The following is a 26831-nucleotide window of genomic DNA, read 5'->3' on the forward strand; positions in this document are numbered from 1 at the left end:
ATTTCACAAAGATTTCAAAGTTCACGAATATTTCACAAATATTTCAATAATTTTAAAGCTTTTCAAAAATTTCAAAAGATTTTAAAGTAATTCATATCAATTTTACAAAAATTCTCATGATTTCACAAATATTACAAAAGATTTCAAAGAAATTTATAAATAATTTAATGACTTAAAGAGATTTTAAAATATTTACAAGAATGTTATAAAGATTATAAAGATTTCAATAATATTACAGAAGATTTTAGAAAATTTCAAACAAATTCACAAAGATTTTGAAGATTTTAAAGAAATTAACAACAAATTTACAAAAAAATCCATTAATTTCACAAACATTACAAGAATTTTCAAAGAAATTCACAAATATTTCAATGATTTAAAGAGATTCCAAAATTTTTTTTAAATATTCACAAAAATGTTACAAAGATATCAACAATTTCAATAAAATTGAAGAAGATTTCGGAAAATTTCCAAGAAATTTACAAAAATTTCTCTAATTTCACAAATATTACAAAAGATTTAAGAAAATTTAAAAGAAATTCACAAAGATTTTTCAGATATTCACAAAAATTCCAATGATTTTACAAGATATAAAAAAAATTTCACAAAGATTTAAATGATTTTACCAATATTTTAAAAAACTGCAGAATATTTCAATAATTTCCAAAATATTTCCAATCATTATGAAAATAATTCAAAGATTCTAAAACATTTCACAAAGATTTCCATGATTTTAAAGCTTTTCAAAGATTCCAAAAGATTTTAAAGAAATTCATATCAATTTTACAAAAATTCCAATGATTTCACAAATATTATAAAAGATTTCAAAGAAATATATAAATAATTTAATGACTTCAAGAGATTTAAAAATATTTTTAAAATATTTACAACAATGTTATAAAGTTTTAAATAATATTACAGAAGATTTTAGAATATTTCAAACAAATTCACAAAGATTTTGAGGATTTTAAAGAAATTAACAACAAATTTACAAAAAAATCCATTAATTTCACAAACATTACAAGAATTTTCAAAGAAATTCACAAATATTTCAATGATTTAAAGAGATTCCAAAATTTTTTTTAAATATTCACAAAAATGTTACAAAGATATCAACAATTTCAATAAAATTGAAGAAGATTTCGGAAAATTTCCAAGAAATTTACAAAAATTTCTTTAATTTTACAAATATTACAAAAGATTTAAGAAAATTTAAAAGAAATTCACAAAGATTTTTCAGATATTCACAAAAATTCCAATGATTTCACAAATATTACAATAAATTTGAAAGAAATTCACAAATATTTCAATGATTTCACAAATATTTAGGAGCTTTAAGAAAATTAAAAAAAAAAATTCACAAAGATTTCAGAAAACTCAAAGAAATTCACAAAGATTTTGAAGAAATTCACAACAATTTTACATATTTCAGCAATTTCAAAAACACCAGAGCAGATTTAAGAAAATTTCAAAGAAATTAACAAAGATTTTTCAGAAATTCACAGAAATTTTACAAAAATTTGAATGATTTCATAAATAAATAAAAAAGATTTGAGAAAATTGAAAAGAAATTCACAAATATTTCAAAGATTTTAAAGAAATTCACAACAATTTTACAAAAATTCCAATGATTTCTCAAATATTACAATAAATTTGAAAGAAATTCACAAATATTATAGAAGCTTTAAGAAAATTAAAAAAAAATTCACAAAGATTTCAAAAAACTTTAAAGAAATTCACAAAGATTTTGAAGAAATTCACAACAATTTAAAAAAAAATTTGAATGATTTCATAAATAAATAATAAAGATTGAAGAAAATTTAAAAGAAATTCACAAAGATTTTTCAGTAATTCACAAAAATTCCAATGATTTCACAAATATTACAATAAATTTGAAAGAAATTCACAAATATTTCAATGATTTCACAAATATTTAGGAGTTTTAAGAAAATTAAAAAAAAATTCACAAAGATTTCAGAAAACTTTAAAGAAATTCACAAAGATTTTGAAGAAACTCACAACAATTTTACAAGTTTCAGCAATTTCAAAAATACCAGAGCAGATTTAAGAAAATTTCAAAGAAATTAACAAAGATTTTTCAGAAATTCACAGCAAATTTACAAAAATTTCAACGATTTCATAAATGAATAAAAGAGATTTAAGAAAATTGAAAAGAAATTCACAAATATTAAAAAGATTTCAAAGAAATTCATAAATATTTAAATTATTTAAAGAGATTCCAAAAGATTTAAAAAATATTTACAAAATTTTACAAGATTTCAACAATTTCTATAATATTACAGAAGATTTCCGAAAATTTAAAAGAAATTCACAAAAATTCCAATGATTTCACAAATTTTACAATAAATTTGAAAGAAATTCACAAATATTTCAATGATTTCACAAATATTTAGGAGCTTTAAGAAAATTAAAAAAAAAATTCACAAAGATTTCAGAAAACTTCAAAGAAATTCACAACAATTTTGAAGAAATTCATAACAATTTTACAAATTTCAGCAATTTCAAAAATACCAGAGCAGATTTAAGAAAATTTCAAAGAAATTAACAGAGATTTTGAAGAAATTCATAACAATTTTACAAAAATTTGAATGATTTCATAAATAAATAAAAAAGATTTGAGAAAATTGAAAAGAAATTCACAAATATTAAAAAGATTTCACAGAAATTCATAAATATTTAAATTATTTAAAGAGATTCCAAAAGATTTAAAAAATATTTACAAAATTTTACAAGATTTCAACAATTTCTATAATATTACAGAAGATTTCCGAAAATTTAAAAGAAATTCACAAAAATTCCAATGATTTCACAAATTTTACAATAAATTTGAAAGAAATTCACAAATATTATAGAAGCTTTAAGAAAATTAAAAAAAAAAAATTCACAAAGATTTCAGAAAACTTTCAAGAAATTCACACAGATTTTGAAGAAATTCATAACAATTTTACAGATTTCAGCAATTTCAAAAATACCAGAGCAGATTTAAGAAAATTTCAAAGAAATTCACAAATATCTAAAAGATTTTAAAGAAATTTACAAGAATTTTATAAAAATTTCAATGATTTCACAAATATTAAAAAGATTTCAAAGAAATTCATAAATATTTAAATTATTTAAAGAGATTCCAAAAGATTAAAAAAATATTTTCAAAATTTAACAAGATTTCAATCATTTCTATAATATTGCAGAAGATTTAAGAAAATTTAAAAGAAATTCACAAAGATTTTTCAGAAATTCACAAACATTCCAATGATTTCACAAATATTACAATAAATTTGAAAGAAATTTACAAAAATTATAGAAGCCTAAAGAAAATTAAAAACAAATCACAAAGATTTCAGAAAACTTTCAAGAAATTCACACAGATTTTGAAGAAATTCACAACAATTTAAAAAAAATTTGAATGATTTCATAAATAAATAATAAAAATTGAAGAAAATTTAAAAGAAATTCACAAAGATTTTAAAGAAATTCACAAAAATTCCAATGATTTCATAAATATTACAAAAGTTTTCAGAAAATTTAAAAGAAATTCACGACAATTTTACAAAAAATTGATAAATTACAAAGAAGAAGAAGATAAATTACAAGAAATTGATAAATATTTCAATGGCTTCCAAAGATTTTAAAGATTTAAAAAAAATTTACAACAATTTTACGAAAATTCCAAAGATTTCACAAGTAAATAAAAAATATTTAAGTAAAATTCAAAGAAATTCACAACAATTTTTAAAAAATTCAAACAATTTTACAAATATTACAAAAGATTTAAAAAAATTTTAAAGAAATCCACAAAGATTTCAAAGCTTTAAAAGAAATTCACAACAATTTTACAAATATTTCAGCAATTTCAAAAATACCAGAGCAGATTTAAGAAAATTATAAAGAAATTAACAAAGACTTTGAAGAAATTCACAACAATTTCACAAAAATTTGAATGATTTCATAAATAAATAAAAAAGATTTGAGAAAATTGAAAAGAAATTCACAAATATTTAAAAGATTTTAAAGAAATTTACAAGAATTTTATAAAAATTTCAATGATTTCACAAATATTAAAAACATTTCAAACAAATTCATAAATATTTAAATTATTTAAAGAGATTCCAAAAGATTAAAAAAATATTTACAAAATTTTACAAGATTTCAACAATTTCTATAATATTCGAGAAGATTTTAGAAAATTTAAAAGAAATTCACAAAGATTTTTCAGAAATTCACAAAAATTCCAATGATTTCACAAATATGACAATAAATTTGAAAGAAATTCACAAATATTATAGAAGCTTTAAGAAAATTAAAAAAAAATCACAAAGATTTCAGAAAACTTCAAAGAAATTCACAACAATTTTACAGATTTCTGCAATTTCAAAAATACCAGAGCAGATTTAAGAAAATTACAAAGAAATTAACAAAGATTTTTAAGAAATTCAGAAAAATTTTATAAAAATTCCAATAATTTCACAAATATTAAAAAGATTTCAAAGACATTCATAAATATTTAAATTATTTAAATTTTTTAAGAAAATTTCAAAGAAATTCACAACAATTTTTTAAAAATTCCTAAGATTTCACAAATATTACAAAAGATTTTAAAAAATTTAAAAGAAATCCACAAAGATTTTACAAAGATTTTAACACATTTTAAATAACTTCACAAAAAGCCTTCCAAGAAATTCACAGAGAATCAAATGATGAAAATGAAATGACTAGATAAATAAAAAAAAAACAGTAGATCTGCAATTTGGTTTGAAAAATAAACCTGGAAACCACAGAAAAATTAATGAAATTTGGAAACCGCATTTCTCTAGTAATCCCTGATAAAGTGAATAAAATGTTCATTTACCTGTGATGATTGTTCGCTCATGGCCTTGACAATGGGTACTAATTCTAATGGAAACCTGTCAGGCCACAATACCCTCGTAACAAGACCTGCTCTTAAAGCTTCACTCGCCGTCAAAGTTCTTCCTCCAAGCAGTAGTTCACTCGCCTGTTCAAAATTAAATATTAAATATTTCTATTCTTTATCTCCGTCTCAAATCGTCGGACGCACTTTAAAAATCACAAATAGTGTGAATAAAATCAAAAAATTTTGAAAATAGTGTCATAAAATTGTCCTAGTATTAAAAATAACCTTCAACGTATATTTCACCCTCAAAGGGTACACTGGTGCGAATTCGCACCCGAAGTTTTTTCATTGTGTTCGCATTTACGCAAACAGAGCTGCAGCAGATTATCCCCACATATACTAAATATATATGTTAAATATGTGTGATATATGCCAGTTGTTTATTATATGTTCAATATATTAAATATTTAATATTAACATTGCAAAAAAACCAATTCGCACCAGTGTACGTTTTTCCACTTAAATGTGAACTGAATTAATAGAACCCGATATAAAATTTAATTATTTTGTCCAGAATTCAACGTTACGTTTATTTTTTTGACTAAATATTTTTTTTTTAATTGAAAGCCTATTGAACATTTATTGAAAATCTCTTTCCCTAAAAATGTGATCTTTTTTCTGATTAAAAATGAAACTGTCTGTTTAAAGATAAATTGCTTTCGGTTAAAAATTCACAATTTTGGGCCGAAAATTCGTCTTTTTGGCTCAAAAATTCAATAATTTGGTATGTTTGACTGTTTGGTTGGAAATTGAGGTATTTTATTCAAAATTAAACTTTTCTTTTGGGTAGAAAATCAATTTTTTTGTAAAAATGCAACTGCTCGATTAAAAATGAATATCTTTTAATTTTACTGTTTTTTAATTTAAATTTTAATCTTTTTATTAAAATATCAACTTCACGGTTGAAACATGAACTACGTTCTTAAAAGTGAATTTTTTTTTCGTTGAAGATTCATAAATCTTACTTGAAAATTCCGTATTTTTTTGAAGCATAAATTTAAATTTATGATTTAAAAATTATAATTTAAATTTAACTGTTTGGTTAAAAATGTATGTATTTTGTTAGACATTTGACGTTCTGGTAGAAAACTCAACTATATGATTAAAAATGTAATTTTTTTGTACAAAATTCGTTCTATTTTTATTAAAAATTAATTTTTTTTAACTAAAAATTTAACTGTTTGATTTTTGGTTGAAAATTGATCTTTTTTGGTTGAAAAATCAAATCTTTGACTTGACAATTTAACAGTTTGATTAAAATTTCGTTTCTTTCTTGGCTAAAGTATTTTTTAATAGATAATTCGATTCTTTTTTTGAACATTTATCTTTTTGGTTTAATAATGTATCTCTTTCTATAGAAATTTCATTTTTGTTGTGGTTCAAAATTGATCTGTTTGAATTGCAAAATAACTGTTTTGTTAAAAATTCAAATTTTTTTGTTGAAAAGTAAACTGTTGTGTAAAAAAGTTCGTATTTTCGTTCCGAAAATTAAACGATTTGAAAGAAAAAAGAGCAATTGTTTGCTTGGAAAATTAATCTCTTTATAATTCATCTTTTTAGATAAAAATTAAAATCATTGGTTAAAAGTTAAACCACTTTCTTAAAAGTGCTTTGTTTTTGTTAAAATTGTTTTATTTTTGTTGAAACTATCGTTTTTTTGTGGAACAAAATAACATATTCAAACTGAAAATTTAACTATTTTTTTTTAAATTAAAGTAATTGGTTGTAAAACAATTTTGTTGAAAATTCAAAGGTTTTATAGAAAAATCGTCTTTTTAACTTGAAAATTTCGGTTCACTTTTGGTTAAAAAATCATTTTTTTAGCTTAAAAATTCAATAATTTAGTTCAAAATATCTAGAAAAGAAAAAAATATAGTCTAAAAAATTATATAATAAAATTTAGACTAACATCACATCCATTGTTCAAAACATTTAGTCGTGAGTGTATATAATGTGTTTAAAGTTCCTATTTTTTTGGTAGAAAATTCAACTATTTGGTTAAAAATGTATGTATCCGGTTTACAATTGGTATTTTTCAGTATAAAATCAAATTTTTTAATTAAAAATGCAATGCATGGTTAAAAATTAATCCATTTTTATTGAGGATTCAAGTATTTTGTTCAAAATTCGTCTTTTGGGTTAAAAATTTAAATATTCGTAGAACATTAAACTTTTGTTTAAAATTCATATCTTGTTTCTGATAAGTCAACTGAAATCTTTTTTGGCTGAAAACTAATTTTTCTGAAAATTTGTCTTTTTGATTTAAAAATTCATGTGTTTTAGTAGATTTTTTATTTTATTTTTTTAAAAATAAAAATGCAAATTTTTAGTTGAAAATTATTAATCTTTGCTTTAACATTGAACTATTTTGTTTGAAAGATTTGGTTCAGTCACTTTGTTAAGATTTATATTTTTATTTAAAAATTAAACTGTTAAGTGATTTTTAAAATTTTATATATTAATTTTTTAACTGAAAAGTCAAATTTTTTGTTTAAAAATTCAATTTTTGTGGAGAAAATTCGTCTTTTGGCTTGAAGATTTAACAATTTAGATAAACTGTTATTTCTTTCTTGAGTGAAGAACCTTGATTTGTTGAAAATTCATCTTACTGGTTTTAAAATTCCTTTTTTGTAATATTTTTAGGTCAAAAAAGTGATGTAACCTTTAGGAAAAAATTAGGTTTTTTTTAAAGAAGCAAAAAAATCAAATATGCAATTTAAGAGGTATGGCTCCTAATGAAGAAGTTAGAAAAATATTTTTTAAGAGGTAAAAAATCGTGACATTAGCAGAAAATTATGAGAAAATAGTTTTTTCAGTGCAATTTTTTTAAAAATAGTATTAAAATAGTGTCAATTGTTTAAAAAAATTGTAAAATAATGTAAATAGTGTTTAAAGTGAGTCTGAGGCCTAAGTACTGGAAATCATTCTACATAAAAATAATTGACAAAATAGGCTTTTATTCCACATTCGACCGAAATGGCCACCTTTTGCAGCCGAAAATAGGGACGAAAGTAGCATATATTTCCCGAAAATCGCATTAGCGGGGCGAAAGAAAAATCAGCGGGGCGAAAGTCAAATCAGCCGGGCGAAAATAAATAGATCGGGCGAAAGTAAAATCAGCGGGGCGAAAGAAAAATGAACAGAGCCAAAGAAACATCAGCGGGGCGAAAGTAAAATCAGCGGAGCTAAAGTAAATTTTGCGGGGCGAAAGTAAAATCAGCGGGGCGAAAGTAAATTTATCGGGGCGAAAGTAATATCAGCAGGGTGAAAGTAAAATCAGCGGGGCGCAAGTAAAAACAGCAGGTCGAAAATAAATTGATCGGGGCGAAAATAAAATCAGCGGGGCGAAAGAAAAATCAGCGGGGCGAAAGAAAAATCAGCGGGGCGAAAGTAAAATCAGCGACACTAAAGTAAAATTTGCGGGGCGAAAGTAAAATCAGCAAGGCGAAAGTAAAATCAGCGGGGCGAAAGTAAAATTAACGGGGCGAAAGTAAAATCAGCGGGGCGAAAAAAAAATCAGCGGTGCGAAAGGAAAATCAGCGGGGCGAAAGTAAAATCAGCAGGGCGAAAATAAATTGATCGGGGCGAAAGTGAAATCAGCGGGGCGAAAGTAAAATCAGCGGGGCGAAAAAAAATCAACGGAGCGAAAGTGAAATCAGCGAAACAAAAATAGAATCAGCGGGGCGAAAGTAAAATTAGCGGGGCGAAAGTACTATTATAAGTTTAAATGCACTCACAACTGCACTTCCATGCACGTGGGATAGAGTCATTATCGCAGCTCCTTCAGGTATTTGTCCCAGTTTTCCGTAAGGTGTGTAAAACGTTGCTTTATCACTGGCGATAACCAAATCAAACAGAGGTAGTATCGTTACTCCTAAACCTACTGCGGCTCCTTGCACTCCAGCTACAAGGGGTTTGGTGAACGTAGCCAAACATTTGATAAAATCTCTGTGAAAACAAAATAAAAATTCAAATCTTCTCTATTGCAGCCCTCGGAATCATTCAAAAAATTCAAAATAGTGTCAGCAGATACATAAATTTGGCAAAATATAAGAAAAATAGTGTCAAAATAGTGTCGAATAACTATCTATTAGTTGAAAGTTTTTTTTTTATCACTTAAATTTGAGCTTAAATTAAATTCTGAGATCTGAGAAAAAGGAAATAAGTGCTATCAGATTGTTTTTAAAGTTATATAAATATAATTTTCTAGGGCGACTGAAAAATCCTGAAAAATAAATAGTCAGATAATGTTAAATTCCCGAAAAAGAAAATATTCTAAGTAAAAAATTCACCATCTGGGAAATTCTCGAATAATCAGATTTCCGAACCATTTATAATATTAGCGAATTCGAACATTTCTGAATAATAAGATTCCCGAAAGTTTATAATATTATGGAATAATAAAATATACGATATTGCAAAAATCCGGACTCTAGAAAATGATTTAATTTATACAATTAAATAATTTGCTTTCTTAATCAATCTATCCTAGATTACAATTCAATTATTGTTATTTTAAATTTAAACTATAATACTTTAAAAGTTCACTCAAATTAAAAAAAAAATTAAATGACTATATTTTTAACAAATAAATAATATTGATTTTTAATTTTGGAAATTTTCTAGTGTCGGACATTTCAATGCATTTTTTTCGCGCTCAAAGAGCAAAAAATTCATGATAAATTCGAAAGATTTCGGAAAATTTCAATTTACATTCAAAAGAACAATTTTGAAAATCGAAAAAAAAAATTGATTACAATCAATTTTGAGTAAATTTAGCGAAATTCAAAAGAAATGAGAAGAATTAGATGAAATTCATTTTAAAAAATCAAGCTGAATTTAAAAAGCAATAAAGTGAATTGAAAACAATTTTAAAAAAAATGGAAAAATCGATTTAATTGGGTAGAATTGAGTGAAAATGTAGAAGAATTTAAAAGGATTTAGGATAAATTAATAAGAAATCAGGTCTAAATACAAATGAATTGTAAAAAATATTTGAAAATCTTTTCAAATCTTCGAAACCCAAAATTCTAGAAAATTCTTCATCCTAAAATATTGCAAACACTCTGAAATCTTTTAATTATTACTTGAATATTATATTATTTGAATAAAAAAGGACAATTTTCTAGTTCGGATATTTTATAATTCGGCCATTTTTTGCCGTAAATTTTATTATTCGGAAATTTTTTCATTCGGTAATATACACTTTCCGAAATTTTTTTATTCGGGAATTTTGCATTTCAGGATTTTTACATTTCATCAATTTTATTATTCTAGAATTTTATTTTTCGGAATTTTTCAATCGTCCTGCAATTTTCTGTAGAAAATTTCATTGTAACGAAATTTTTTATAAATTGTTCGATAATTTTATTATTCAGGATTTTTAAATATCTGGGCAATTCTTTATTTTTATTTTCGAAGAAATGTAAAAATATTTTATAAATTTTTAGAAATCTTTCCAAGTTTCAAAATATTAAAAATTTCTTAACCCCTTAAATTTTTAAATAATTTGGAAACTCATTTAAAATTAATTTACACGATTAAAAAAATATATATTATTAAAGACTTAAAACAAAAACTTTAAAAGCTTTCAAAGAATTTTTTAAGTTTTCAAGAATGAATATTTTTTATTACAATTTCTGGAAAAATATGAAATAATGTTGTGTTTTGAAAAATTAAGTTTTAATGGAAATTTTAGAATATTCTAGAACAACTAAAAATATGTCTGAAAATATAAAGAAAAATGTAGAATATTTTAAGACAATTTATTAAATTTTGAAAGAGTTAAAAAAATCGAGTCAGTTTAAAAGATAGTTATTTAAAAGTTTGGAAGAAATTAAAAAATATTTTATAAATTTTTGAAAATCTTTCCAAGTTTCAAAATATTTTCAATATTTTCAAAACCTCTTGCGTTTCTAAATAGTTTTAAAATTAATTAATTCAAATTCAAAATTAATTTACAAGATTTAAAGTAATTAAAATCTTTAAAACGTACAAGGTTTTAAGGCAATCTCATAAATATTTTATTAGTTGAAAATAGAAAAAAAAAAACTATTCACAAATTTTCGGAAACCTTTGCAAGTTCGAAAATATATTTCAAGAGAAAAAAAGAAAGAAAAAAATATTTCAAATTTTCCAGGGAATCAATTTTTTTTATTATCATGAAACCTTTACAAATTCTTTAAAAGTTTCAAAAAACTTTGTTTTGAAATCTTTAAGAAACTACATTTTTTCAATCTTGTGAATTTTAAAAATATGAAAATTATATTTTGTGAAATTTTAGGAAACCATTTGAAATTTTTTGACGATCCTCTCAAAATTCGTTAAAAAAATCATTTAAAATCTTACCATGAATCTTAAGAAAATTCCTTTTTGAATATTTTCAGAACTTCTAAACCTTCTAAATCTTTTTAAATATTCGCCAAAAATAAATTTAAAAAAATAAAAAAACATTTTTGATTTTCCTACCAATTTTTAAGAATTCAGTTTTTCTTGTTCATTTTTTGAAATCATTACAAGTTTTAAATTATTTTTAAATTGTTTCTAAAATTTAGTAAAGTTTCAAAATAAACGAGACAAAATACAAGCATTATTTAAAATTCTCCGATGACACTTAAGAAAATTTTGTTATTCTCTTAAACCGTTTCAAAATTCTTAAAAAACTTTTACATTTTTTTACTTAATTTTCAAAAATCTGCATTTTGTTTCGAAAATAATATTATTCGAAACATTTCAAACTGATATTTTTCAAATCTTTTCCTATTTTTTCTTAAAAATAATGTTTTACAATAAAAAAATCGCTTGAAATTTTTTCCTAGAATCTTCAAGATTTTTTTTATTTTTTTGAAACTCTTCAAAATGTAGTTTTCCAATTTTTTTTTAAACCTACAAGATCTCGGTCAATTAAAAAAAAAAGTTGAATAATTTCACACGATTTTTAAAGATTTCAAAAGATTTCTAAAAATTTTTTAATATTTCTGGTTTGGAACAGGGAATTTTGGAAAATATTTAATTTTATAATATTTTTAAATCCTTGTAAATTCTTTGAAATACTTGTGAAATCTTTCCTAAATTTTTATTTATTTATTTGAAACTTTTGGGGAAAATTTTTTAAAAAATCTAAAAAATGTGAACTGGTTTAAAATTTTGAAAATATTATGTATTTTGGTCAATTAAATTTTGATAAATAATACTATATATATTTGAAATCTTCATGAAATCTATTCAAATCTTCTGAAAAAAATTAAATAATTGCAAATCATTGAAATTTTCTAAAATATTATAAACAAAGTTTTTAAATATTTAAAATCTTTTAAATTTTCTGAAAGTTTCAAAATCTTCAAAAAACTTTTGAAATTATTAAAAACCTTTGAAATGTTTTAAAATCTTTGTCATTTGGTTTTAAAATATTAAAAACCCTTGACATTTTTTGAAAATTTTAAAATCTTTGTGAAATATTCGAAATCCTTTTAAATATTATAAAAGCTTTGAAATATTTTGAAATATTTATAATTATTTCGTAACCTTTTGAAATCTGGAAATAAATTTTGCAAGATAGAAGAAAAATAGTGTCCAAAAACTATTTATTAGTTATAAAATTTTTAACACATAAATCCGGACCCAAATTCAAATCTGAGATCTTAGAACAAGGAAATATCAATTTTTTTTTTAAAGTTATATAAATATAATTTTTCAAGAAGACTGAAAAATCTTGAAAAATAAATATCCCGGAACAGTAAAATTCTCAAAGAAGAAAATATTCTTAATAAAAAATTCCCAAAATTTAAAAATTCCAACTAGGGAAATTATCAAATAATAAAATTTCCAAACATTTTATAATATTAGCGAATTTGAAAATTTCCGAAAAAAAGCCCGACAGTTTATAATTTTTTTTCAATTATTGTTTGAATTTGAAAACATAATAATTGAAAAAAAATTTCTCAGTGGAAAAAAACAAATACAAGAACAAGATTTTTTATTGAAAGCACAATAATTAAAAGAAAAAATATACTATACAAGTTTTAAAAAAACTTGCAATCAAAATTTTTAAAAATGAAATAAAATATTTCATTACAGTATTTTTAATAAATATATATACATTTTTTTTTAATTTTCGAGTTTCGGGAACTTGACAGTATCGGATGACGATTGAAAAATCCTAAAAAAATAAAAATTCCCGAATAATAAAATTTCCGAACAGTTTATAATATTGCTTATTTAAAAAAATTATTATTTGAATTAAAGGACAATAATTGAGAAAAGTATATTTTAGAATAAAAATTTTTGCTTGAAAAAAATTTGTTTAATTGTTTAAATTCGGAAAATTTCTAGTTCTGATATTTTATAATTCGGCAATTTTTCCCGTAAATTTCATTATTTGTAAATTTACAAATTTGTTAATGTTATAAAATGACGGGAATTTTATTATTTAGGAATTTTCCATTTCGGAATTTTTATATTTCGACAATTCTATTATACGGGAATTTTATTTTTCGTTGTTTTAAATATTTGAAAGAAACGTAAAAATATTTGATAAATTTTCGGAAATCTTGCCAAATTTCAAAATATTCTTAATCTTTTCAAAACCTGTTCAATTTCTAAACATTTTGAAAAAAAAATGAAAATTAATTTACATGATTTTAAAAAGTTAGATTCGTAAAAACTTAAAACCAAAATTTTAGAAGCTTTTAAAAAAATTTTTAAGGGTTTCAAAAGAATAAGGTTTTTTATTACAATTCCTGGAAAAATTTGAAATAATTTTATGTTTCCAAGAATTAAGTTTTAAGGAAAATTTAAAAAGACTTTAAAAGGTTTCTAAAAATTTCGAGGATTTTAAAGCAATTTCTTAAATTTTAAATGAGTTTAAAATTTTATAAAAATCGAGACAGTTTGAAAGATATTGAGATCTTTCAAAAGTTTGAAAGCAAATTAAAAATATTTAATAAATTTTCGGAAATCTTTTAAAGCTCTAAAATATTTTTTGAATCTCATCAAAACCTCTTAAAATTCTAAATATTTTTTAAACTGACTCCATTTTTTCTTAGAATTTTGAAAAATATTTCAAATTTTCCAAAGAATCTTAAGATTTATTTTTTATTTTCTTGAAATCATTAAAAATTCTTTGAAAGCTTCGAAAAATTTCCTATAAAATCTTTAGGTATCTACATTTTTTTAAATATTATAAAGTTTAAAATTATTTTTGAATCGTTTCAAACTTTCTAAATATCTCTTGAATTAACACAATTTTTTTGATTTTTTTAATCTTGTCAAAATTTGAAAACCTTTTGAAATTTTGTCAAGTTTTTTTTTTAATATTCTCTTGAAAATAATTTTTAAAAAATCTTTTAAGAAAATTTCTTTTTGAATATTTTCAAAACTTCTAAACCTTCTAAATATATATTTAAATCATTCGATTTTTTTCTAAAACTTTTTAAAATTCTGAAAGATTAGAAAAAAAACCCTAAAATCTTTTTAAATATTCTCCAAAAATTAATTTTTTTAATAAAAAATCATTTTCAATTTTCCTATGAATCTTAAGAAAGTTTTTTTATTCTTTTGAAATCTTTCAAAATTCTTAAAAGCTTTTTTTCGAAATATTCTAATTGATTATCAAATTTTGTAACTTTGAAAAATTCCACAATGTTGCTTCAACATCTTTTACATTCTTTTTTAAAACTTAAGGAAATAATTTAAAAAATAAATTTTAAAAAAAAACACACATTTTGTTCAAATTTTTTAAAAATATTTCTTAGTTCATAACTATTTTTTAATCTTTTGAAAACTTTTCCAAATATCTCTTAAACTTACTCAAATTATTTTTTAAATTTTGTAATTTTGGAAAAAATATCCTTTAAAATCTTCAACATTTTGTTTAAAAATAAATATTATTATATTATGCAAGACAGATCAAATTTTTTTAAAAAGTTTTTCCAATTTTCTCTTTAAAATAATTGTTTAAACTGAGAAATCATTTCAAATTTTTCCAGAAATCTTCCTAATTTTTTTATTCTCTTTAAACTCTTCAAAATTTATTTTTCGTATATTTCTTTAAAGTGTTAAAATCCGGATCAATTAAAAAACATTTCAAAAAAATTTTTAAGACCTCAACAGATTTCTAAACATTTAAAAAGATTTCTTTATAATTTTGAAGTTAAACAGGGATTTTTTTCAAGTTCTTTCTTCTAAGCCAGAATTAAAATTAAAAAAGTTTCGAAATCTGGAAATTTTTTATTTTCAGAGATTTTTAATTTGAAAAAATTCTGATTTGGATATCAGAATTAAAATTAATTTCCAAAATTACCTATTGTAATACACAATTAGAATTTTTTAATAAATTCTTTGTTCCAAACTAAAATTATATTTGTGAAATAAAAAAAATTAAATTAAAAAAGTTAACAAATTGAACTTAAAATAAACAAATGAAAAAAAAAGTTGGAAATACAACTTATTTTCCCATTTAGATAAATTTTCCTTCTAAAAATTTGTAAAATAATTAATCAAGATTTAATAAATAAATACGTACTTAACAGCATTTGCCATTTCTTCCGCGTTCCGTTTCCGCTTCTCCTTGTCACTTTGTAAAAGTGTCGAAAGATCCAATCCCTCACAAAAACTTGTTCCGGTTGATGTTAAAAGAACGACCCGACATTCGTCATCTTTTTTCAGTACCGATAAGATATCACGCAATTCTTGCATGACCTATAAAAATAAAAAAATAAAAACCAATTGTACAATGACAATTTTTACCGATATTTAATTAATAATTTTCATTGATAATAATAAAATATCGTTTTACCGCCAATGTAATTCCGTTTACTATTTTTGATGAAGACGGATTTAATGTTAACTGGACGAGATTGCCATTGCGACGAACATTTATTTCCTTATTGCTAAAAAGTTTCGATTCACTCTTTGCATTACTGCTATCTACATTTGCAGAACCTAAAATTTAATTGTTATCATTGTTTAAAATACAATTAATTTCAGTCAACACAGTACCTATTCTCGTCAAAACAGGTGAATAGGTAACATTTTTTTCTTAAATATGTCACAAATAGGTGATAAACAAATGTTAAATAAGACAACAAAGTTGTAATTTGTTGTAAATTTGTTTTCAATTTAAAAAAAAATAAATAACCCTTTTTCTACAAAACCATTTAATTGTTTACAACATAGTTAAATCCGTTACCAAATTGTTTATTTTTCAAACAAAAAAATGAATAGTCTGCATTTTTAAACCATAAAAGTTCCATTTTTTACCAAAAAATTAAGCAGATAAATTTCTAAGGTGAAAAATTAATTTTCAATTAAAACACCAAAAACTGCATTTTTGTATCAAGAAATAATTTTTCAGTCAAGAATGAAAAATAATGTTGAGCAAATCGTTGAATTTTCAACGAAAAAGATTAATGTTTATCAAAAAATGTGATAGTTGATATTTCCAAAACAAAACTTTAATAAAAAATATTTAAAAAAATTTTTTTAAAAATATTTTTATGTTTATAACTATTTTTAAATCTTTTGAAAACTTGTCCAAATATCTCTTAAACTGACTCGAATTATTTTTTAAATTTTGTAATGTTGGAAAAATATCCTTTAAAATCTTCAACATTTTGTTTAGAAATAAATATTATTATATTATTTAAGACAGTTCAAATTTTTTAAAAAAACTTTTCCAATTTTCTCTTTAAAATAATTTTTTAAACTGAGAAATCATTTCAACTTTTTCCAGAAATCTTCCGAATTTTTATATTCTCTTTATTTTGACAAAAAAAAAAAACATTAATTTTTAACTAAACAAATTGAATTTCTAAACAAAAATGGAGTAGATAAATTTTCATTGAGAATGAATTTTCAATAAAAACCAAAATTAATTTTCTACAAAGCAATTTAATTTTATACAAATTTGTTGAATTTTCAACGAAAAAGATTAATGTTTATCAAAAAATGTGATAGTTGATATTTCCAAAACAAAACTTTAATAAAAAATATTTAAAAAAAATTTTTTTTTAATATTTTTAAGTTTATAACTATTTTTAAATCTTTTGAAAACTTGTCCAAATATCTCTTAAACTGACTCGAATTATTTTTTAAATTTTGTAATGTTGGAAAAATATCCTTTAAAATCTTCAACATTTTGTTTAGAAATAAATATTATTATATTATTTAAGACAGTTCAAATTTTTTAAAAAAACTTTTCCAATTTTCTCTTTAAAATAATTTTTTAAACTGAGAAATCATTTCAACTTTTTCCAGAAATCTTCCGAATTTTTATATTCTCTTTATTTTGACAAAAAAAAAACATTAATTTTTAACTAAACAAATGGAATTTCTAAACAAAAATGGAGTAGATAAATTTTAATTGAGAATGAATTTTCAATAAAAACCAAAATTAATTTTCTACAAAGCAATTTAATTTTATACCAATTTGTTGAATTTTCAAGCCAAAAAGCCTAATTTTCTATCAGGCAATTTAATTTTTAAAACAAGAACATGAAATAACAACAACAAAATTCATTTACAATAAATCATTTGACTTTTTAACAAAATATTTGAATTTGTAGTTTAAAAATATTTGTTTACAACCAAAAGAATTTTTAATTTAATTTTTTAACCAAAAAAAACGAACTTTTAACTAAAATTATGAATCTTCAACGAAAAAAAATGAAATTTAAAAAAATTCGTGCAACTTTCAACCAAGGAGTGGAATTTTTTATGAATAATTTTTTTGGTTCAAATTCTACTTTTTGGTTACAAACTCTACTATTTAGTTAAAGGATTAACTATTTTATTGAAAATTAAAGTCTTTTGTAAAAAAGTAATCGTTTTTGGACGAAAAATTATATTTTTTGTCAGACAGTTAATTTTTTTTAATTGAAAATTCATCTTTTTTTATTAAAAATTCATTCTTTTTATTCAAAAAGTTTACTATTGTTTTTTTGTTTAATAAATAATCTCTTTTATATAAAAAACATACTTTTTGTAAAATTTTTGTTGAAAAAGTCATCGTTTTTGGTCGAAAATTTATACTTTTGTAGAAAATTCATATTTTTTTTTTTGAAAATGTATCTTTTGTTCGACAAATCTTTTTTTTAATTGTTGAAAATTCACCTTTTATATTTGAAAAGCCAGAATTAGGTCCAAGATGCTCTCAAAACAGAGGAAATAGGATGATTTAAAAAAAAACAGAGTAATAAATTTATTTAAATAAAATCTGGTTGAATTTTTACCAAAATAATTAAATTTTCAAACAAAAATAGTAGAATTTTAAATCAAACAAAATGAATTCTGAACCGAAAATGTAATCCCAGATATCTCAAATAAAAAAGAATTAACTTTCAACCAAAAATAGTTGGATATTTTAGAAAACAGTTGACGTTTAAAATCGTTTACTTTTCTGCCCGAAAATACGAATTTTCAACCAAAAAATACCAATTGTAAACCAAATACATATATTTTTTTACTAAATAGTTTAATTTTCAACTAAGAAGATTTATGTTTTGCAAAAAAGATGAATTTTTAACAAAATACATAAATTTTTAACAAAACAGTTGAATTTTCAACAAAATTTTACGAATTTACAAAAAATTATGTAGTGTAATTTTTATTTAGGAGAGTTAATTTCAAATTAAACAAAAAACGAATTTTTCAAAACAGTTAACGTTTAAAAATCCTAAATGATAAATGTAGAATCAAAAGTTAATTTTCGACCAAGAAAAATGTTTTTTTCAACCAAATAGTTTAATTTTAATACAAGACACAAATTTTCAATAAATAAGTTGCATTTTTAAATAAATAGTTGAATTTTAATTTAAAAAATATAACTTTTTAAAAATATAATGTATAATATATAAAATAAATAATATATAAAATTATATAAAATATAATAAATAAAATAATAAAAATATAATGTATTTTCAAGAAAATAAGTAAATTTTTAACAAAAAGTTTATTTTCAACCAAACTGTTGATTTTTCTATCAAAATAATTATATTTTTCAACCCAGAACGACGAATTCTCAACAAAATAGTTGAATGTTCATGCCAAAAATTTCAACCAATCAAATGAATCTTACCACATATTTTTACCAAAATAATTAAATTTCCAACAGAAACTAGAAGAATTTTGAATCAAACAAAATGAATTCGGGACCGAAAATATAATCCTAGACTTCTCAAATAAAAAATAAATAACTTTGAACCAAAAACAGTTTGGATCTTTTCACCGGAAGGGGGGGGGGGGTCTTGAAAACAGGAGTGAAAAGAAAGAGAAATTCCTTTTAAAAGAATGAGAATAGGAGAAACAGAGTAAACTTTTAATGCCTAAATATCAATTATTCAAATCGAAAAAAACTTACCTTTAGTTTTTCGACCAGTAGCCGTTGCACTCCCTCGTCTCGGCAGTCCACTAACGGCCGAAAGTGCATTCGCCGCTTCAGCCAAACACGCCGACAACTCATCCTGACTCTTGCTAGCCTCTTCCACACTCGCGCTCCCACTCGAAATCGCCGACGAGCTGCTCTTCTTGTCCTTACCACCAGCAGCACCACCAACACCCGCTTTCTTATTTTTACCCACAACTTTTTTCACCGTCGCACCATTCGACCGAGTCGTGACCTTGACCGATTTTTCCGAATCGACACTACTGCTGCCAACACTCACATCCGAGTGCCTCGGCGTCTTATCAATTTTCTTGCTCTCGACCGTCGCTTTACCCGACTGCCTCTTCGCCAAAACTCTATCCTCCGGAATATCCGCCAATCTCTCCGCCGACTTTGATTTACCCGCAACCGACGAGTCCGAATTCTGCAGAGCTCTCTTCACTCTCTTCATGTCCAGATGTTTCGCCTCCTTGTCAATCGAGTGCTTCCGCTTTGTCGACCGCAGTCCATGATGATCATCATCCACGCGAAAACCGTCGATCGGACCGTCAATACTCACCCGCGGACTACCGGAAACACTTGAAAACGAACTGGAGGAGTGTCTTCTCACAATCACGGACGCGTCAGCGGCATTTCGAATTTTTGCCGGATAGATAAATTCTGTCGGCGAGGTCATAGCCGAGGCGGAGGACTTGTGAGACGAATTGTCCACTTCCGTGTTGACGAGTGGCGTCCTCTTTGACCGGGGCGCCACCTTGTCCGTCTCGGAATTCGAGCCACGCAATCTGAGCACTGCACTCTTTACCAGCTTCTTTCGCAGATCCAAATCGCGCTCCGCTTTCTCAATGTCCATCACCTTCTTCTGGGTCTGTGTGATGGGAATCAATCGCCGCGTTCGCGGCTGACCGACATCGTAGAGAAGATTAACAACACCCTCGTCCTGCAGCAACCTGTCAATTTCCTTGCTACTGCCCTTCTTCTTCGGCTTGGTCGCAGCTTCTGTTTTTTTAGGCCTGCCCTGAGCTTTAGCTGCCGATTCCGTGAGAACTTTGGGCGGCCTGCCAACAGGTCTTACCGGCGAAGACAATTTCGATTGTAAACTTATCGAGGACTTCTTCAGCGACAAGGCCTTCTGCGTTATCAATTTCTTGGCTGGGACCTTTTTTGGTGTTGCCGCTGGAGGCGTCTCTTTCACGGGACTTTTTTTTTTCTCTAAAATCTTCTCCTTCTTCAAGCTGGCACTTTTATCCGCCGTAATTTGTTTGCTGGGAGTTTCTTTTAATGTTGAAGTCTCGGGTGTTTCCGGCAAACTTTTACCCTCGTCACGATTCTCGAGCGAAGAACTTGTTTTATCCGCAACTTTTTCCGAGAGCAGATCTTTCTTGCCTGGTGTTTTAGTTTTGAAGATTTTCTGCCTCTTCGAGGCATACTGTTCCAGGGCTTTTTCCGTTGGTTTCCGCTTCCGGCCGGACCTTGTCTCGTCAATTCGAATTTCCGCCTGGGGTGTTGTCACGGGCGTTGTATTTTGAGAATCTTTCTCCTTCAACGGCTTTCGCGGCGTATCGTTTTCCACAATTTTTTTCGCTTTCACACTTTCCGACTTTGCCACATCTTTCACTTTGGCTGTCTCCTTCTTCATGTCGCGTTTTGGCGTTTTTTCAATATCCGCGACAATGTTAATCGACTTTTTCCTGCCCCTTTTATTCGCAATTTTGGGAATTTCCACCGACAAGGAAATATCACCATCCGTTTCCGGTGCATCATCCGCAGACGACTGCGATTTCAAATTCGACCAATCCGGATCGACATCACCTTCCAAAATCGCCAACAACTCGCGATTATCCGTATTCTCAGTTTGCTTCGAAATTTCCGAGCGCGAGAGCGGTAGCAATCCCGGGACAGACATTGCCCCGCCAGGGCATATTTTACTCGCAAATCTTTGCGTCAGCTTTTTCACAAAAACTATATCGGCCACCTGGGGTTTTTCAAAGTCCTTTTGCTGCTCGCGAATCCGTTCTTTCAAAACCTCGGAAACCTCGGCAGGCGAGGCAATTTGACTTTTCAAAAGACGACTCGGAACTTTCACGCCCAGTCTTGGCGAGGGCATTTTTCGTTTGGAATTTGTCCCACCTGGTAAATCCTCTCCACGAAGATACGGCTGAACACAACTTGGAATGTCTTTGCTCGAGTTTTTCACCGTTTTTTTTGCCGATTCAGGCTCGAGAATTTGGCTAGATTTATCGGCGGGTTTGACAATTTCCAAATTATTAACGAGGCCCTTGCTCGTCGACTGTACTTCTTTAACCGGCGACTTCTTTTTCTCATTTAGGAGATTGTTCAATTCAATCTCGACGGAATCTTGATCGCGAAATGAAACCTCATTATCATCCTCCACATTCTCATCCACATTCTCATCGCCCCAATCATCAAAAATATCCTGAATGACATTTCGCGACTTTTCCGAAATTCCGGAATTTTGCGAAATTACACTCAAATCAGCCTCGGCAGCAATCGCCCCCGTTTCTAGATTTCCCGACTGCGAAATCAGAACAGTCTGAACCTCACTCACAACTTTGTCCTCCTCCAAATTGTCACCGCTCACATCCTGTATGAAATAGATTTCTTCGATAACTTCACTGGTGCCTTCCTCCTGTTCCTTTTGCAAAACACTCGTCGCCTCCTCCACCGATTCGGCACTATTCAATATGATATTTACACCCTCGACTGAAGCGCCCACCTCAGCTTGAATTAATTTAGCCTCATCTTGCTCAATGTCAATGTCCGTGTCATCCTGCATGTCAATATTGGCCGAAGCTGCAGCCATATTTATGATATTCTGCTGCCGATAAGTGATTTGACGCGATTCTTCTTCAACTATTTCCGGCTCTTCCGTATTCTCAACTGCAACTGCCTGATAGCCCTCTTCAGGTGTCACGGCAAAACTCACCTGCTGTGGATCATCATGAATCATTTCCTCATTTGACAACTGGATCTCGGTCGCGTTTGTTAAATGCGCAAACTCGTTGGTTTCGATGGGCGCATCACTATTTTGCGGCAGAGAATCTTCCTTTTGATGATAATCTTCAGAGACGTATTCTGCCACAGCTTCGTCTTGAATAACAGCCTCAAATTGACTCGCATTTTCAACCTCATCGGTGGTATATTCTTCCGGATTCAGGTCTCCGTTTTCCCCCTCCAAGACACACTCTTGAAGAACTTCCTCGTGCCGGACATTCGTGTTTTCTTGTTCTCTAATGGATTCATTGGTCGTTTCAAAACTCAATGTCTCCCCGGTTTCAATCATCACTTGGCCTTCATCCACCTCCATCACTTGATTTTCCTGCATTTCCACAACTTGAGTCTCCTGATGTCCATCCAGAACTGGATTTTCTTCCACCTCGGAAGATACATTTTCCAATTGCGCTTGATTCTGATCGACTGGAAACTCGGAATTTTCGCATTCAGTCACAACTTTTTCAGCACTTTCAGGCTCGTACTGTTGCTTTGTATTTTCATAAATTATAGTAGCATTGTTTTCCTGCTCATTCTGCAGAGATGACTCGAGCATAACGTCAATCGATGGAAGCTCGCAAGCTTCAATAGTTACATGGCCATTTTCCTCATGAGTGGGCACCTCTTCCGACTTTTCCGGAATGAAATTCATAGAATTTCTTGTCTCGTGTATTTCTATTGTCTCCACCTGCATTAATCCATTATTATCCATGGTTGCGTATTTTTTTTTTTTTTTAAGATTTACTGACGATTGGAGATCTCTGAGAAACAAAAAGAGAAATGGATTCTTTTGAGGCTTCGTCGTTTTGTAGTTTGATATGACAGGGTTTCTACAAACGCCTGGTTACAAAACTCCATGACTTTTCCAGGTTTTTCAGGTATAATTTAAAAAAAAACTCCAGGTCTGTTTTTTTTTTTAAATTCCGCCAATTAAATTGAATTGTAACAAATTATAATGCAATGATAATATTTGTATCAAAGTGAAAAAAAAGTATTCTGCAATCATAACCATATTTACTAAATAAACTAAATTTACTGCATAAATCGTAGAACTATTTATGCAAAGATTAAAATTACATTTCAAAATAATAGTAATCTAAAAAAATGAACTTTTTAACAAAGTTAAAATAAGACTTTTAGATCGTAAGAAATAATAATATTGTCTTTATTTAAATTTATCAAAATTTAATCAGTTCACGAATTTTTTCGTCAACATCTTCCAGTTCGCTATAAAATACTAAATTAATAAGACTTTGAAATAGAGACGATTAAAAAAGTTCCAGCAATTTTTTCAATATTTCATTACTTTTCCAGTATTTTTTTTTAAATTCCATGACTTTTCCAGATTTATTAAACACTTTTTAAAAATTCCATGACTTTTCCAGATCTTCCAAGTTATATTTAACTTCAAAAATTTTCCGTTTTAGATTTTTAAGCGTACATTATTTGAATTAAAAGAATTGTTAAATGCAGTTTTAAAGCAGGGTGACCGTTTTAATCGAAGAAAAAAATTCCCGGTCATTTCCCCGGTTCGAAGACATTTTTCAAGGCAAATGACATTTAAAAAATCAAACTATATTCTAAAAAAATTTCTATCTAAAGTAATAAACTATAAAGAACAAATTAAAGGATTCAAAGTGAAACCCTTGAATTCCAAACTTTTAAAATTGAAATTTAAGAGTTTTTTAATTCAAAAATTGTATATTCAAATCCTCAAACGTGTACGCGTACCAAATGGAAGGTACTAAAAAAATATAAATCTACGTTAACATTTTCAATAATTTAAATTAAAAAATCAAGCAATGAACTTCAAAAATTTTCAAAATTATTTTATTTTTTTAAGTATTTTTAAACTAGACACATTAAAAACTGAAAAATAATTTTTTGAATTTAACAGTTCTTAAATTAGAAGTTAAATTATTTCAATTTCAAATAGTCTAGACATCCTTTAAAAGCTTTACAATTTTATTTCAAAATCTTGAGAAATCTAAAAGTGGTTTTAAATTTTTCCAAATTCAAAATAATTTTTGAATTTTTTTTCGGAGCTTTTAAATATATTTCAAAATAAATTGAATTTTTTCTATAACTTTTAAAAAATCCTTGAAATTTAAAAGAAAGTAATTTGAATTTATAAATAAGAATAGAATACTTCTTATTTGTAAAAATATTGAGTAATTTTAAGAGATATTTAGAAGTTTTAAAAAGATTCGAATTGAATTTCGAACTTGAAATAATTTCAAATACTTACCGTCGAATTTGAAATAAAATGTAGATTTTTACAGATTTCAAACAAAAAATTTAGAATTTTTGTAAGAATTATGAAAGCTTCAAAAGAATGACAAATTTCCTTAAAATTCTTAGAAAAATTGAAAATGATTTTTCACTTTGAAAAATTATGGAAAATTTAAAAGATTTTAAAATAATTTTTGAAACTTAATAGTTCTTAAATTAGAAGTTGAATTATTTTTATTTTAAATAGTCTAGACATCCTTTAAAAGCTTTAAAATTTTATTTCATAATCTTAAGAAATCTAGAAGTGGTTTAAAATTCTTTCAAATTCAAAATAACTTTTGAATTTTTTTTCGGGACTTTTAAATGTATTTCAAAATAAATTAAATTATTTCTATAACTTTTAGAAAATATTGCAAATTAAAAAATATATAATTTGAATGTATAAATAAGTATAGAACACTTATTATTTGTAAAAAATATTAGAGTAATTTTAAGAGATATTTAGAAGTTTTAAAAAGATTCGAATTAAATTTAGAACTTGAAATAATTTGAAATATATACAGCTAAATTTAAAATAAAATGTAGATTTTTACAGATTCAAAACAAAAAATTTCGAATTTTTTAAGAATTGTCGAAGATTTTAAAGATTTTTTTTTAATTGCAGGATTTTAAAAATTGTAGAAAAATTTTGATTAGTTTAAAAATATATTTAGAAGTTCTGAAAAAACATGCTAACATACTTCGTTTAAATTACTTGAAATAATTTCAAGTTTTTAAAAAATTTCGAAAATTTAAAGATTCAAAGCTTTCTATGTAAAAAAATTGTTTGGTCAATCAATTATTGTTCAGATCTATAAACTTAGAGTACAGATTCGTTTTTCCAATAATTTATTTATTTACATTTAAAATTGATCAAATAAAACTGTTTTTTATCAGAAATTTTCAACTTCAAATTCTTTAATTTTTAATTGTTTAAATCTTCAAAACTGCACTTCAATTATTTTTAAAAAAACTGTTAAAATTGGACTTGGGCAAATTTTTCTTCTGAAAATTCGTCAAATTCCCGGTCCGGCGGCCACTCAGTCTTTTATTTCAAAATTTTTCGCTTTTAAAAACTTCTAATTTTTTAAGCCTTTAAAACTGCATTTTTAAATTCTTTAAATTAAAATATATGCCTAAAAATTAAAAATGTTTAAAGTCCAAGATTTTCGAATAAGCATTCTAAGCTAAATAATATAATAATTTATAAAAATCACAATTTAATCAATTATTTAAACAATTACATATTAAAAGAGTTCAAAATTGAAGATTTTTTATAACAAACATTATTGGTTGATCAACTGCGAATGTAAATTAATTCATGATTTTTTAATTGAATTGTACTTTATGATTTAAAAAATAAATAATAATTTATCGTACAAAACGATTCGGCATTAGTTCATTGAAACAATAATTTTCAGCAAAAATAATGAATTTCCAATTAAAATGGTAAAATATTTTACTAGAATACTCGAATTTTTAACCAAAAAGATAAATTTTCAATGAAGAATATTAATTTTCAACAAAATATGGATTTTAAACTAAAAAAAAAGAGCAATTTTTAATAAAATAGATGAATTGTCAAAAAAGCAGATTAATTTTCTACAAAATTAGTTTTCAAACCAAAAAATCAACCAAAGTGGAAAATCAATTTCCATCTAAAAAGAGTTTAAATTTCAACCATAATTTTATTTTCAAACAAAAAAAAAATCAACTAAAATGATAAATATTTAAATGAAATACTTGTAAGTGTAAGTTGTATGTAAGTTGATAAAAATTCATTTTCAATCAAAATAATACATTTTACCTAGGAACTGCCAACCAAATAGTTAAATTTTCAACTAAAAAATATCACTTTTCTACCAAATTTTAAAATTTTCAGTTCGTAAAATTATTTTTCAAAAAATGAGGTTAACTTTCAGAACTTCTAAACATCTTTTCTAATGATTCGAATTTTTTATAACATTTCTCTGAAGACTTTTAAAATTCTTCTAAATTTTTTATTCGAAATCGGCCAAAATCTATATTTGATTTCAAATTAGGCCGTGCGCTTTTTGTACGAATTTTGGTACGAATACTTCCATTTTTTATTCAAATTTAAATTTTTTGAAAATTTTTTAATATTTCTTCAACTTACTCGAATTTTTCTAAGAATAATAGGTATCCAATTGTTATTTATATATAAAAATGTGTTATAAAATAAAATAATATAATATAAAATATAAAATTATAATAAAT

At 25.3% G+C, this 26831-nt stretch overlaps 1 protein-coding gene across 1 annotated transcript in view; it reads right to left on the minus strand.

The window, feature by feature from the left end:
* LOC117181418 overlaps positions 1-26831 on the minus strand; it is a 57276-nt gene that overhangs the window by 21093 nt on the left and 9352 nt on the right. Inside the window, exons 3-7 of the mRNA XM_033374047.1 lie at positions 19287-23083; positions 15726-15871; positions 15453-15628; positions 8668-8878; positions 4868-5011 (exon numbers count right to left, since the gene is read on the minus strand). Coding sequence (XP_033229938.1) covers positions 4868-5011; positions 8668-8878; positions 15453-15628; positions 15726-15871; positions 19287-23034 — 4425 coding nt within the window. The 5' untranslated portion in view covers positions 23035-23083. The remainder of the gene's footprint in view (positions 1-4867; positions 5012-8667; positions 8879-15452; positions 15629-15725; positions 15872-19286; positions 23084-26831) is intronic.

Source organism: Belonocnema kinseyi, chromosome 10 (assembly GCF_010883055.1).
Source record: "Belonocnema kinseyi isolate 2016_QV_RU_SX_M_011 chromosome 10, B_treatae_v1, whole genome shotgun sequence".
NCBI lineage: Eukaryota > Metazoa > Arthropoda > Insecta > Hymenoptera > Cynipidae > Belonocnema > Belonocnema kinseyi.